This window comes from Lampetra planeri, chromosome 24 (genome assembly GCF_965212315.1).
Source record: "Lampetra planeri chromosome 24, kcLamPlan1.2.h2, whole genome shotgun sequence".
In the NCBI taxonomy this organism is placed as follows: domain Eukaryota; kingdom Metazoa; phylum Chordata; class Hyperoartia; order Petromyzontiformes; family Petromyzontidae; genus Lampetra; species Lampetra planeri.
This window is the reverse complement of record NC_136130.1, coordinates 12,004,359-12,018,957: the sequence shown is the minus strand read 5'-3', so window position 1 is coordinate 12,018,957 and position 14,599 is coordinate 12,004,359. Positions and strand designations below refer to the sequence as shown.

General features: G+C 53.6%; 1 protein-coding gene across 1 annotated transcript in view; it reads left to right on the top strand.

Annotated features, from left to right (window-relative positions):
• Positions 1-3,228: 3,228 nt before the first annotated feature.
• LOC144726806 (oxysterol-binding protein-related protein 9-like) overlaps positions 3,229-14,599 on the top strand; it is a 45,427-nt gene continuing 34,056 nt past the window's right edge. Inside the window, exons 1-3 of the mRNA XM_078605723.1 lie at positions 3,229-3,454; positions 8,834-8,941; positions 11,079-11,250. Of these exons, the coding sequence (XP_078461849.1) occupies positions 3,433-3,454; positions 8,834-8,941; positions 11,079-11,250 (302 nt within the window). The 5' untranslated portion in view covers positions 3,229-3,432. The remainder of the gene's footprint in view (positions 3,455-8,833; positions 8,942-11,078; positions 11,251-14,599) is intronic.

Here is a 14,599-nt window from a genome sequence, read left to right as displayed (position 1 = left end):
GTTGGTGTCGTGTTGCTGTTCCTGCTCCGTTGAAGGAGTGCGGCCTGCAGTGGTTTGCTTGGGGTCCGTATGGTCTTGGTGCACTCTTTGCACGCGCGTGATAATGAACAGGTTGGCCTCCTGTTGGAATAGAACAACGATTGAGGCATCGTTCCATGGTTGAAGTCTTCGTTGCTGTGTGCACATTCTGTGGTTGGGGGGTTTATTTACATCACACGCTTTGGATCTAAAATGGGATTTTAAACAATATCGATCCCATCCTTGATTCCACGGAATATGATCAGAATCGGTGCGTCGATCAGATCTACAATTCAAATCACATTCATACTATAATACAGCCTTGAATGAGTATCATTTTACTAATATATATTGTATTGCACTCTAAAGGGTATTATTAAGTCTGCAAATTCAAACTCATAAACGTGTGCACCCCTTTATCAATATACTTCCGGATGAGGGCCTCCCCACCCTGTGCAGACAAAGGGGGTTGTTTGACCATACTTCACCACGCTCGTTCAGTGGGTTGTTGAAGTGGAGCAGAATGGACGATGCTGCACTGCCCTCTAGCGCTCACTCTGCACCCTAAAACGATCATTTCATTTCACAAATGCGGTACACCAAACATGCCACCACGTAAACAATACCTTACGGTGTATGCAGCTCATCTTAAAGCGAATGAACGACATATGTTCGTAGACTACAGTACTGCAAATACATTGTATTTGAATGCAGCTCGCACGCTGCCGATACACCTATAGGCTCGGATCGATTAATAATCTAGTCGAGAAGATGCGTGCACGGCGTCGAGCACGTGAGAATCAGAGGGCACGTGTGACCTACGCACGCGACGTGTCAGAGTTATATGATGGATGGCGAGCTTAAGGAGGCCGTCAAACTCGACTCGACATCAAATCCCCTGAATCTGCCTGTGCTCCAGATTCGTGACAAATCCGTCAATTGGGAGGTGCGCTGTTGATAGCGGCGTCGTGTCCGCGCGTGTTGCGTAATCTGCAAAACACAATGTTTAATGTGCCACGAGTCTTTTACTTTAGAGTGCCACTCGGCGCGTGCGCTCACTCTGCCCTTCGCACCGCACTCGCCGCCAGCCCCGCGCCACTCACGACTGCGACCACTGTTTGAGTAGAACACGAACAGCCGAGACTCGAGGGAGTTCGCTCGCGAGCGCCGCGCTCCGCTCCCTCGCCGTTGTTCCTCCACGCGCGGCTCACACCTCGGCAGACCTCAGAAGCTAAGCCGGGTGGCGCTGCAATGCAGAACAACAACAATACTATCTGACACGGGACGAAATCACCAATCAGAGATCTGCCCATTTATGGAAGAAGGTCGGCGTGGTGGTGCCCGAAGGCGCGATGCGCTTTGAACATTTGGCTGCCAGTGGGAATGGTTTGACTTCAGGGTCGGGAAGGGTTAACTTGGTTCACCGTCACGAATTGTGGAAAGTTCGCCAGGGACCGACGGTGCAGACTCGTCTACACAGCGGAGACACTGAGCGGCATCGCATGCATGTGGAACTTCCATCTCTGGCTCAGGGATTGCAACACGCAACACTGCCTTTTGGCCAAGAGACGTTGATGTTTACACAGTGACAACATGTTCCTGCCGGGGAGTCGTCGGGAGCCGACGGGGCAAATGAGGGCAGCGGTCAGCCTCAGCCACACTTGGTGGGGATATTAACTCCGTGGGTGGGGGAGACATAACGAGGGCGGCAGCGTGGAGTCGAGTGAAGAATAACGAGGGGGGAGAGAGGGAGAGAGAGGGAGAGAGGGAGGGGGACAGCCGATGGCCAAAGGCATCTCTGACGCTCCCACAACGACCCCCACCCAATTAGAGAGCCGAGAATGATGGTGGGTGGGGGAGAGCACTCGGGGGGCACGGAGAGTTCGCGCGTGGGCGCTCGATCCGAGCGGCTGGTGCCGGCGCCAGGCAGGGCGAGAAGGAGGAGGAGGAGAGAATGGAGAGTTGGGGAAGAGCCGTGCGCGGTGGCGGAGTGAGGCGGTGAGGCGGAGGAGGAGGAGGGTCAACACAATTGATTGCGGCGCTGCAAGCGAGCGTGTGACGCGATCCCACCGAGCACTCGCTCACCTGCCGATGAAGATGAAGAATCATCATAATTATTCATCAACACGTGCGTCAGTGAGGGGCAGTTCGATCACAGCAATGCATTGTGAATGTTACAATGGCGCTATAATTATATCTAACGCTTAATTATTCTCTTAATGGGATATATTTTTACTGAAACACATGTTGAAATAATACGTTAACAATATGATGATTGTGCGTAGTGGCGTGAGCTTTGCTTGCTTGCAACCCGTCGTCAATCCACTGCTGGATGAAGGCTTCCCCGCGCATACCAAGTCATGGGAGTTGTTTGATGATCATACTTCACCACCCTGGTCAATCTGGGTTAGTGTAGACAGGGTGCGGAGCGCCAGGATTATTTCACATATCACTCGCCACTGATGTTATTATCCGTGGCCGCGAATCAAACTCGAGTAGCCAGATCGTTGTGCATCGTGCCAACCACTGCGCCACCGCTCACCCCATAGCAATTCTGGATCGACCATATTTGTGTGCTGTCATCCTTGTGGGGACTTTAACATTCCACACGACCTCGGTTTGAATTCGGCTTTATTATAATTACTCATTTTATTCATGGTGCAGATTTAGTGATGGCAAATCACCTCCATTCATTCACGACACTTGTTCACATTGGCAACAGCATCGCTGTGATGTAGGTAACACGCAAGAACGCAGCAGACACACAATGCCGCTGCTGCTGCTGCTGCTGGTGCTGCTGCTGCTGCTGGTGCTGCTGGTGCTGCTGGTGCTGCTGGTGCTGCTGCTGGTGCGCCACACGTGCACACCAGAGCGCGCAGCCGGACTCGCGAGAGACACGCGGGCCTCCTCCACACGCCCGCATCGTCGCTCTGCACGCACAGGCCGCCGCGTTGCTACAACAATCTGCGAGGCTGCTGTTGGGCGCTGACTGTCGCCCGGGTGACTGCTGCTGCTGCTGTTTTATAACAGGTCGGCGTGTTGACGTCACGAGAGCAGAAATCCCGTCTCTCCCCGTCCCTCCTCCTGCTCCCTCCTCTCTCCCTCCCTCCCTCTCGCCCGCCCGCCCTCGCAGTCTTTTCATTCATCTGCTCCTCGCCCTTTGCCGAGCGAGAGAGCGCGCGGGCGTGCGGGCGGGCGGGGTATCTCGCTCACATATTGATACAGTTAAACCACGCCTGTGCCTGAGCCCCACCAGCGCCTTGCACAGCGCACACTTGCACACACACACTCACACTCTTACAACATTCGTGCGCCGTACGGAGTGAGGACCGTGGAGTGGCAGCTTTGTGGATTCAGCACCCCGCGGGCAGTGGACAGCGCCCGGCCGTGCCCGGCAATGCCCGCGACGGCAGCATGAGGCGGAGGAAGTGGAGAGGTACGGGGCGCGTCGCGACGGCAAAGCGGCGAGCTTGCTGTGCCTGAGCTCGCAGCGGGCAGGCGGACGAGGAGGGAGCTCCAGAGAGCTTCACAGTCCACGACACCTGCCCTCGGACGAGGAGACACGCGCTGTTCCACGCCCTCCGCTGTGGTCCGGCCACCACAGCCAGCAGCGCATTCAGTGAGAGTGCTGTGTTACTGTGTTACTGTGTGCAGCTTCGTAGCTGTGCTGGATAGATGTCTGCTGTTCGGCGCGATGTCCGACGTTTCGCTCCACGTGTCGCTGTGAAGCCTCACGTGCTGGAGACATCTTCAGAACGCGTGGAGCGAAACGTCGGACAATACGAGCTATAGCTAGAAAACACATAGGAGAGTATAACAGCGCATGTCAGACGTTTCGCTCCATGTCCTGGAGAAGCTCCCAGCGCGCGTAGCGAGTGGCATGGCGAATACCAAGCCACACCACGGTGCCATGTGCTAACACGGCGCTGTGATGTGCCATGTGCCAACGCAGAGAGACGTGCTAACGCACACCACATCACAGGGCTGTGTTAGCAGCGTTCGATTGACATGTTTTAAAAGAGTGATCGTGTTGGTATTTCTAATCAACACGTCTGTTGTCTCGCGTAAATATAAAACATTACTTCGTCAGTGTTGAACTTTCGCGGATTACAAGAGGCGGTGCATTTCGACTCCCGGAGCGCGTGAGCGTATCGGGTGATGTGAGGGGGTCGTCAAATGTCCCGTGTCACTCTCGCGTCTTCACCAGCCAACGCGCTCACTGTCTACTTAGGGATTTTAAAGCATCAGTAGATTTGTTTCACTTTTCAACTCAAGGACAATGCAGTGTGCTTTTTTAAAATAGAAAACACGCTTAAGTGGTTAGAGTTGAATTCATATGGCAATGGCTATTTGCAATGAGGTAAAGAATGTTGGGAGAGCGGTGGCGCAGTGGTTAGAGCACCACGCTACCCTCAAGTGCCGAGTGACACCACCTCCCTTTCACGGACCCGAACTGACTACAGTGACCAGCGTGGTGAAGTATGGCCAAAGAGCCTCCAAGACCACCAATATCAAAGTGCCGCGGTTATTCCTGCGACGCATGCACGAGGTGGTCTATGGTGACGTCTGTTGCGTTCACATTTGGATCTAATGAAGCACGACATCCATTTTAACCTCAACACAATTTTGGGATGAATTCCCAAGCGGCGGTTGAGCGCAAGTTACTCCCTAGCTTCTAGCTACACGTGCGAAGGTTCGTCAACGAGCGTGAATAATTTAGCTCGGTGACACGGGCCACGCAAACCACGGGTTGCGCTCACTGGCAGAACGAGCCAACGTTGTGCCAACAAGAGCCACCGCGACTGATGGCGCCTCCACCTTGATCGTGGCATGCGTGTCGAGCTTCTGGCTTGAGGAACTTGTGATGTGCTGTGGGTCGCGCGCTGCAGACTATATTAGTCCCAAGTTCCGCGTCGCGTTATGGGACAGGGTGGAGGCGGAGAGGGCTCTGTGGAGTCGCAGCCCCCCAACTCGCTCCTCAAGGGCCCCCCCCACGCGATCTCGTCTCGCGGCGCCCTGCCGCCAGCCAGATCGCGCGCATTCCCTGCATTCCTCCTCCACCCTCAGTGCCCTCTCCCCCTCTCTCCCGCCCTTCTCCCTCTTACGCGGCCTCCCCTGCCCACAGTTATTTTCCTTCCCTAATAAAGGTATAATAATCACGAGTGGGCTAGCGGATAGGCTCATGGACGTCTGAATTCGCTTTGGTTATTAATCGGCGAAATCGAGGTTTTGTGATTGGCTGGAACAATTCGCCTACTTCCCATATTTGGCGCTACGTTTAACAAGTGAAAGTACCTTTTATCACATTCCATGAGCCACACGGCCTTCTGGGAGTGTTTTTTTTCTCAAAAGCATTAGTTTAAGCCTCGATGGACATCAATACTCTTTGTCACGATGGTCCTGCATTGGGATGTTTCGACCAATTCAAAGCTGAGTATAATGCGGAAGAACGCCAGAGTTACTGGATAAGAACATGAAAATGAGGAGACAACACTCAGAGCTCCACACAGATCGAATTCAGAAACCATTATCGCACTGCTACCTCCTGGTCTCCTTGCAGCTCAAGTCTACAACACCTGGCATTCCCAGGCAGTCCGTCATCCAAGCACAACACTGCTTAGCTTCTAAAATCGAATGGAATTTTACAAATTCAGGAAAATGTGTAAATAGCCGTCGGACCTCTCACTCGTCAGCGACACCAACTCGCTCCATCGACCCGCCAATGGCTCCCAGCTCCATCTCGCATCGATTACGACACTGTCGTCAGTTCTTTTTAAATCATGCCTTGTATCGTTCCTGCTGGGGTTCCCCCCCCCCTCTCATCGTGCCCTGCTTGTGTGCTCGCACCACGTGGCCCGGGCCACTGCTGCCCGAACGGTGGTCGAACCTTCTCCTGTGCCGCCTGGAACTCCCTGCCCCAGTCACCTGCACCGCCAACTCCCAGCCGCTCTTCAGCCCAGGCTCAAGACTTTCTCCTCCGCCTTTGACAGCCGCTGCTTCTCTCTCTCTCGAGATATCACAACTCAACTCCGCCTCTCACTCCGATCGGCCCCGAGTGTGTGTCTGTGTCCCAGAGTTTGTGCGGAGCCTCTTGACGTGGCTGCTCCTAGACGCGATATTGCGCCGTGAGACTTCCAAACGCGTTGGACTGTGGGGTGGACAGCAAACCAGCTGGCGACTCACCCTTGTAGATATGGTTTCCGCACACGCACAGATCACTAATAACTTGACATAATTTGACCAAACATTCCAAATCTGGGCCCTTCTTGAAAGTCTTCGATCAAGCGAGGCGTCCCTGTATAAATACGTGACGTTGTTTTTTATGACGATGATTATTATCGTCACCGTTTACTATCGATCGGTCTCGACACAGAGAGATTGAATAGATCCTGTACCGCATTCGAAGAGCGACGAGGGCAGCTGGAGCTGACTTTGTGTGGAGCTCAGAGACATGCCACAGAGCCGTCGCGATTTTCATCTCCGTCGCTGCTGCTGCTGCTGGAAAGGGCGTTGACAGACGGAGCAGTCGTCACTGTAATGTATCATTTATATGATTTATATGGGAAAGCTAAAGGTTAGCGGCACGCCGTGTAGCCGCCCAAGGGCTTAGGCAGCCAAAAATAAAGGCACACTTAGAAACGAGAAAATAAAGGGCATGTGTAATAAATATAATTAATTTCGTCTAACTCCACACGCTTGTACGAATCCTCACACACTTGTTCTTTTAGCATGTACACCGCAGATGGTTCCATTCAAGCGACGGCGAAATAGCAACTCCCTCCGCTTGTGGGACTTGGGTATAACGCGCCCCTCCTAACTGCATTGACGTGACGTCTTCAATCACGTTTGGGTTGGTGTCGCTGATTTAATCTCTTATTGTTTGTCCTAATTGTTTGGCATAGTTGTGTCTAATCCTCTCTCGCTCTCGCGCTCTCTCTCTCTCTCTCGTGTGTGGTATTTAAATCCCTGTAGGTGCCTCTTCAACATTCGATTCGTTCTTTCGGACTGCTGATCAACCTCGCTGTTGTGTGGGTGGACAGAGTTGGAGGGGTGGAATTTAAGAAACTTGAGCCATTGTTGTTGATGGTATCGAACCGGCGACCTCGGGATACCAGATTGGAACCTCTTCAAACATCGAAACATCCAGCGGGGTGCACGTGAACAGCTAAAACTAAAAAGGAGAATACATATTGATTGTAATCTGTGCCATTATTGTAGTACAGTGAGTAGAGTAGCTACGTGGACTTGCAATCAAGCGCGCTGTGGTGCAAAGGGTGGGGCGGGTGGTGGCCACGTGGGCACTGTGCGTTGGAGCACCCCAAGTGCACCGCTACACTTCCATCGATTTGGCATTCGGGAGAGAACTGATGCGGTTAAAATATATTTCGGAATGACATCAGAAGTAAAACGAGACAATGTCTATATTGCTGTATCTATTTTAACATTGAGTCCAAATGCATTTCATGAGTTGAGTGAAGTTGATGCCGCTTTCTTCCACGGAAATGTGTTTTGCACGATGAGTCAGAAGCTGCAGCGGGCTAGCTCGTCTGCACGGCACGAGGGTGGGGGGGGGGGATGTCGCGTGTCGTCTCGGCTTTGTACAGCCGCCCTAGCAGGGGCCGGCCGTGACTCTCACCGAGGCACACAGGGACCGGGCGTCATTTGATGCGCGTCCAGCCGTCGGCGTTCAAAGTTATCGCACCAATCAGAGGCGCCACATCAACCCGGAGCATGCGGAACTTTCAACGCGTGCTACTCGGGGGGATCTGCCACACCACGTGACCGCCCTCACAATCCCAATTAGCGTGGCGCCGCATCCATCTCCCCGCGGAGTCCACGTCTCGGCGAATGCCTCTCCTGCATTGCAGCGAGCGGTGAGAGCCGATGCGGCCGCTTCTATCGACAGGCACAACGTCGTGATGCTCGCCCTGCCAGTGGTCCGTCCAGAAGGACAATTATAGAACCTCGATGCGGACGTGAGTCAAGGAGACCGCCCAAAGGGGAAAACATCACGAGTGTAAAAGTCGTGGATTCAGTGAATACCTGACCACTAAGAAAGGGCATTGTCCAAACACGTCACTTGTTCTGTTTTAATCTGTTATGGCATGTGGTTTTTGTTATTTATGGGGGGATTTATAGGGGAGTTTGGTTTCAACATTTCAATTATGAAATAACTGTGAATGCAGGCGAGAGAGGCCACCGAGGAAAATGACGGCGTGAGCCGGGCGGTGGTGGCTCTGCGCCTGGGCTCGAAGCCAGCGCCGTGCAGGTAGCAGCGAGGGTTGTTGGATCACCGCACAGAGGGTGAAAGACTCCTTCACCGTGGGCGTCGAGGGGCCAGGCGACGGCGTTACGGAGACAATCTTCTCTCTCTGTGTGGGATCGAGTGTCTCCCGTCGCACGCGTGCTTCCTCCTCGCGCCGCGGGCTCATTCTCTGTCGCTACGACAGCGGGGAGCGAAGACTGCAGCGCGTCACAACTTACACTCATTGCGCAAAGCCTTATTAATGAGAACATTAATTATTTAACATTTCAGTAAAACGCAAGAGTACAGTAAGATGTATTTTACATGAGGTATAAGGAATACAGTTTGGTAGTTTAAGGGCACCTCCAACCATGTGGCTTTCTCCTGCGTGTGTGCAATGTCAACGTCTGTAGGCCCATCTTTTGAATCATCCCCCAAATAATCCAACGTCCACACCACGCGCACCCCACACGCACGACTCAGATGTTCCCCAATGACCCCACAACAACCCCAACTCCCTGCCAATTCCCCCCCTCCGCCCCCTCCGCCCCCCTCCCGCGCTGCTCGCAGCGGAGCTGCCGCGCCTGGAGCGCGCCGAGCAGAGGCCCGAGACGCCGCCGCGATCCTCCAACGCTCCGGAGGGACCCGGGGGCGCGCTGGACGGCCAGGGCAGTGTGGGTGAGAGGCGGGGTGGGTGAGAGGCGGGGTGGGTGAGAGGCGGGTGGGTGAGAGGCGGGGTGGGTGAGAGGCAGTGCCGGACTAAGCTAGTGCGGGGCCTGTAGCATATGATGTTATAAAGGGGCCCTAAATAAAAACAAACACATACATATTAAAACACTGATTTTATACTTGCACAATAAAGTAATTGCATTTTTTTTATTTGCTATACAGCCAGATAATACGACAAATCGCTAACATTAAACACCCAGTCGTTCATAAAAGTTGAAAGCGGTATAGTACTATAGTATTAAAGCAAGTGCAGAATCACTAAACCGGAATTGAAAGCATTTAGCGCGGGGCCCTTGAAAGTGCGGGGCTCGTAGCTCCACATGTAGCTACTACACAAGTAGCTACTACTTGTGTAGTCGCTACTTGTGTAGCTACTTTTGCTACGAGGAGGATAACCTGGCACTGGTGAGAGGCTGCCCGCGGCGCACCGCGCGGACGTCTCCTCGGCATCGATGCCAGCCAGGGCTTCTTCAGGGCTTCAGGGGCTGCAGACCGTAACCTCGGACTTAGATGAAGCCCCCTAAGAATTTGTACCACGTGGGAATGAACGGTGAGCGCGCCGTTCGATTCCCGGCCCTGGCTCACGGCGGTGGCGAGCGGCGTCACAAGCGCCCGCGTCTTCAGCTCCTTCGACAACCGCCACTGACCGACATGGGGTGTGGAGACTTCCACCCACTGTGGCTGATATGGCAGGACTCGTTAGCTCGTATGTTGTAATGGCAATGATGGTTGGAACCTAGAGGTGGATGTCTAATTAAATATATTCGGAAGCTCACCGAACCCCAACCCCCAACTCGCTGGGCAGGGAAATACATTCTGGAACTCAACCCAGACAGCACCAGCTGAAATTAAAATCCGAGTTGAAAAACAAGGATACATTTCAAATAGTATCAATAGTATCAATAGTATCAATATGCAGCAATTTACTCCACTCCCAACGGTGCAATGCACTGATGCGATTCAGGGCCACGATTAAGGGTGGGTTTGTCTAATTTTCACGTCTCGGTTGTATTGTTTACTTTATTACAATGGCCATGCCACTGGTTCATATTTACGGCTCTATTTCATTCGCCTAAGGACCGTATTCTGAGTCACTGCTTGCCTCTCGGCGTCTCCCTCCGAGGCCCACCACAGGCTTGGGCCACTCGGTTGCTCCCGGAGACGCAGAAGCGGCTCAGCCGTGGCTCGGTTCAGGCTCAGGAATTCTGTATGAGCACGGCAGGGACCGTGGGTCAGAGCCGGCTTAAGTTCAGCGCCATGGCTTTGAGCCAAGTCTGAGCCAAGCCAACAAATTCAGGCTAAAAACAGCGTACGCAAATCATCAGCTTTGGCATCGTTTTTGATAGGAAAGGGTAGATTCTTGCGCACATGATTTTAAGCGTGTGTTGTGAGCGTAATAATCAATATTAATTGGCGAATCGCTGTATTGTTACACACCTATTTATTACTGGGGAAGCGCTCAGCCAGTCCTCGGGGTTGGCTCTTACAGTCATGGATGTGCGGCCAATAAAGCAATCAGCGTTGCATTTGACGAGTGAACGCGCGTAGTCGTTAAAATCGTGCGAAAATTGTGATAATTATACTGCAGTTGCAGCTGCGTATGACGGCAAAATGGGCTCGCCGTGAAATTAGTTGCGCACGCCTCGTGGCACTGAGAGTGGAATTAAACAATTGGTTATACAACGATCCTACAGCCACTTGTGGACTAATTATGGAAATTAGACAAGACTGGGTCATCGGTTTAATGTAAAAAAACAGAGTCGTACATTTATTAAATCTAATTATTTCCCATTAAAGTAACGTCAGACCGGAAGATGGAATTCTCAACATGTTTAACCCAAGGAATGGCTCCATCGCCTTGAACTTGGCTCCGCGGATATTTCTGGATGAATCACTGCAAAAGCAAAACTGTGCTTTTTATCGCAATGAACACGCTTCACGCAATGTACATTCATTATACACGTACAGAATATACTAATGTTTTCTGAGTACTTTAAAAAAAAAATCTTCATTGCTCAAATCTGACGACACGGGGACAAGGAGGTGACGCGCGCGTGCCCCTCTCTGCGTGGCCGCGGTGGCGCAGGCGCCGCGTCGCTGCTCTCCGACTCCGTGCCCGGATTCTCGTGCGGAACCGGCGAGGAGGAGGAGGAGGTGGAGGAGGAGGTGGAGGAGGCCCCCGAGCAGCCGGGGCTGGCGGCACCGGAGCGCGGCGACGGGGACGCGGGGAGCCGCGGAGCGCCGGAGCCCGTGCCCAGGTCCGGCGGCGCTCTGCCCAGGCGATCGCGATTCCTTGCAGAGCATTCTAAACGAGTGATCGTCGCATTGCGCTCTTGTTGTTCGCGTGTTTTGTTGCTCATCTTGCTCGGCTGCGATGAGTCATTCCCGGGGGAGGGTTCGTCATTGCCAGCGTTTGGCTGATTCTCCATTGGGCAAGCAATCCCATCGACTCACGCGGCGTGGGAAGGCACTCATCCAGCAATGGATTAACCAAAAATCTGCACTTTGTATACTCCAGGAAGAACCCTCTCTTTTCCATCTCACTCGCAGGTCGTGCATTGAAAGAGGCGGCCCCCAAAAACAACATCTGTGTAGGTCCCCCGATGGGCGAGCACCACCGCTGACCGTCATCCATCATCATAACCCGTCGTTATTGGCAGGCCCTTAGAAACGCTTGAACTTGACTGATCCGCTGGCTCATCGTAAAGCGGGATCAGGTCCTTTACTTCAATTATCAAGTGACGAGTATGAAAGCCGACGTACGTAGTGGTCACTTTTGTTTGAAAGGTTTCGTCCTTGCAGGCAAACGCACCCACACAGAGAGCTCCTCACACGCCATCCTAGTATAGCAGCCCTTGCCATGCAAACACCGGCCAGCACTCGTGCTTTACAAATACTCCACACACAAACAAACACCGCCCCCAGCACTTGACAAGAGAAAACCATCGTAGTTTATTTCACGCATTTGCAGCTCCAAGAAAGAGAAGTGGGCTAGAAATGGATTTGACGAGCGCTGTGGCATCTCAGGCGCTGCATGTGGGCTCACAAAACTGCGCCATTGTGCACGCGTTTGTCCAACGGTGTACACGGGTGCCACGCACAATGTTCTACGGAAACGACCGAATGATTGTCAATCTAAGCAGCAGCAGCAGCGGCAGCGGTAGCAGCAGTAGCAGCAGCCCACTGCAGTATCCCGTGGGTAGACCCCCAGGGCAGAAATATAACCCCAAAGCATGCCAGGGCTCGGGGAGAACAAGACATTGAACAAGCAGCTGCCGTGGTGCGCGATGGGTCTGACTGTCAACATGCCTCCGCCTCTGTGTGATCTGATTTTTAAACAAGGGATACACGGTAAGTTCCGCAGTTGCACGACCACTGCAGGCGCGTCGCTAATGCTCCTGCGAGCGCACTGGGGGGTTAACAACTAATCCCGAGATTCCGAGTGCTGCCGAACGGCAGTCGAGTTGCAGGCAGCGAATCGTCGGGCGCACAGACTTGGGTCGTCAACAACAACAACCGCGGCAGTAGTCGGAGCAACTCGGGTTGCATAATCATGGCAACTTGGGTCGCGTAGTCTGGGCAACTTGGGTGGCGTAGTCAGGACAACTCTCCGCACACGGGGCACCACGCGTGTCTCGACTGCAGCGAGGAACCGACACGCGGAGACTTGAGCCGCACTGAAAATATGAACTCGCAGAAATCGCGGTAGGTGGGTGACATCGCAGGGAGTTACCCTGGAAATTGCGTTTCATGCTGCAGAGATTCCATCTCGGAATCTCGTTTCGTGCTGCGGCGCCGTGATTCCCTCTCCCAGAGCCGGAGTCGAAACATTCGGCGCATTTCTCACCCCCCCCCCCACCAAAAAATACTGCCTCGTCCACCCGGCAGGGTCAGTGGGGTCACAACCACAGTGTGGGTGCGCACATCGTTCCAAACGTTTGGCCGACGTGGAAGAGTAGGCCAAATACGTTCGCGAGTTCACTGGAGTTGAGGCTCTTCCGCCAGCAGTGGCGTGAGCGAGCGAGCAATGCAGTTGCGGCGCCCACGTGAACACTCAACTCTCTCCTACGTGAACACTCAGTGTCTCCAGGACTCTCTCCCACGTGAACACTCAACTCTCTCCTACGTGAACACTCAGTGTCTCCAGGACTCTCTCCCACGTGAACACTCAACTCTCTCCCACGTGAACCCTCAGTGTCTACAGGACTCTCTCCCACGTGCACACTCAACTCTCTCCCACGTGAACCCTCAGTGTCTACAGGACTCTCTCCCACGTGAACCCTCAGCGTCTACAGGACTCTCTCCCACGTGCACACTCAACTCTCTCCCACGTGAACACTCAGCGTCTACAGGACTCTCTCCCACGTGAACACTCAGCGTCTACAGGACTCTCTCCCACGTGAACACTCAGCTCTCTCCCACGTGAACACTCAGCTCTCTCCCACGTGAACACTCAGTGTCTACAGGACTCTCTCCCACGTGCACACTCAACTCTCTCCCACGTGAACACTCAGTGTCTCCAGGACTCTCTCCCACGTGAACACTCAACTCTCTCCCACGTGAACCCTCAGTGTCTACAGGACTCTCTCCCACGTGCACACTCAACTCTCTCCCACGTGAACCCTCAGTGTCTACAGGACTCTCTCCCACGTGAACCCTCAGCGTCTACAGGACTCTCTCCCACGTGCACACTCAACTCTCTCCCACGTGAACACTCAGCGTCTACAGGACTCTCTCCCACGTGAACACTCAACTCTCTCCCACGTGAACACTCAACTCTCTCCCACGTGAACCCTCAGTGTCTACAGGACTCTCTCCCACGTGAACCCTCAGCGTCTACAGGACTCTCTCCCACGTGCACACTCAACTCTCTCCCACGTGAACACTCAGCGTCTACAGGACTCTCTCCCACGTGAACACTCAGCGTCTACAGGACTCTCTCCCACGTGAACACTCAGCTCTCTCCCACGTGAACACTCAGCTCTCTCCCACGTGAACACTCAGTGTCTCCAGGACTCTCTCCCACGTGAACACTCAACTCTCTCCCACGTGAACCCTCAGTGTCTACAGGACTCTCTCCCACGTGCACACTCAACTCTCTCCCACGTGAACCCTCAGTGTCTACAGGACTCTCTCCCACGTGAACCCTCAGCGTCTACAGGACTCTCTCCCACGTGCACACTCAACTCTCTCCCACGTGAACACTCAGCGTCTACAGGACTCTCTCCCACGTGAACACTCAGCGTCTACAGGACTCTCTCCCACGTGAACACTCAGCTCTCTCCCACGTGAACACTCAGCTCTCTCCCACGTGAACACTCAGTGTCTACAGGACTCTCTCCCACGTGCACACTCAACTCTCTCCCACGTGAACACTCAGTGTCTCCAGGACTCTCTCCCACGTGAACACTCAACTCTCTCCCACGTGAACCCTCAGTGTCTACAGGACTCTCTCCCACGTGCACACTCAACTCTCTCCCACGTGAACCCTCAGTGTCTACAGGACTCTCTCCCACGTGAACCCTCAGCGTCTACAGGACTCTCTCCCACGTGCACACTCAACTCTCTCCCACGTGAACACTCAGCGTCTACAGGACTCTCTCCCAC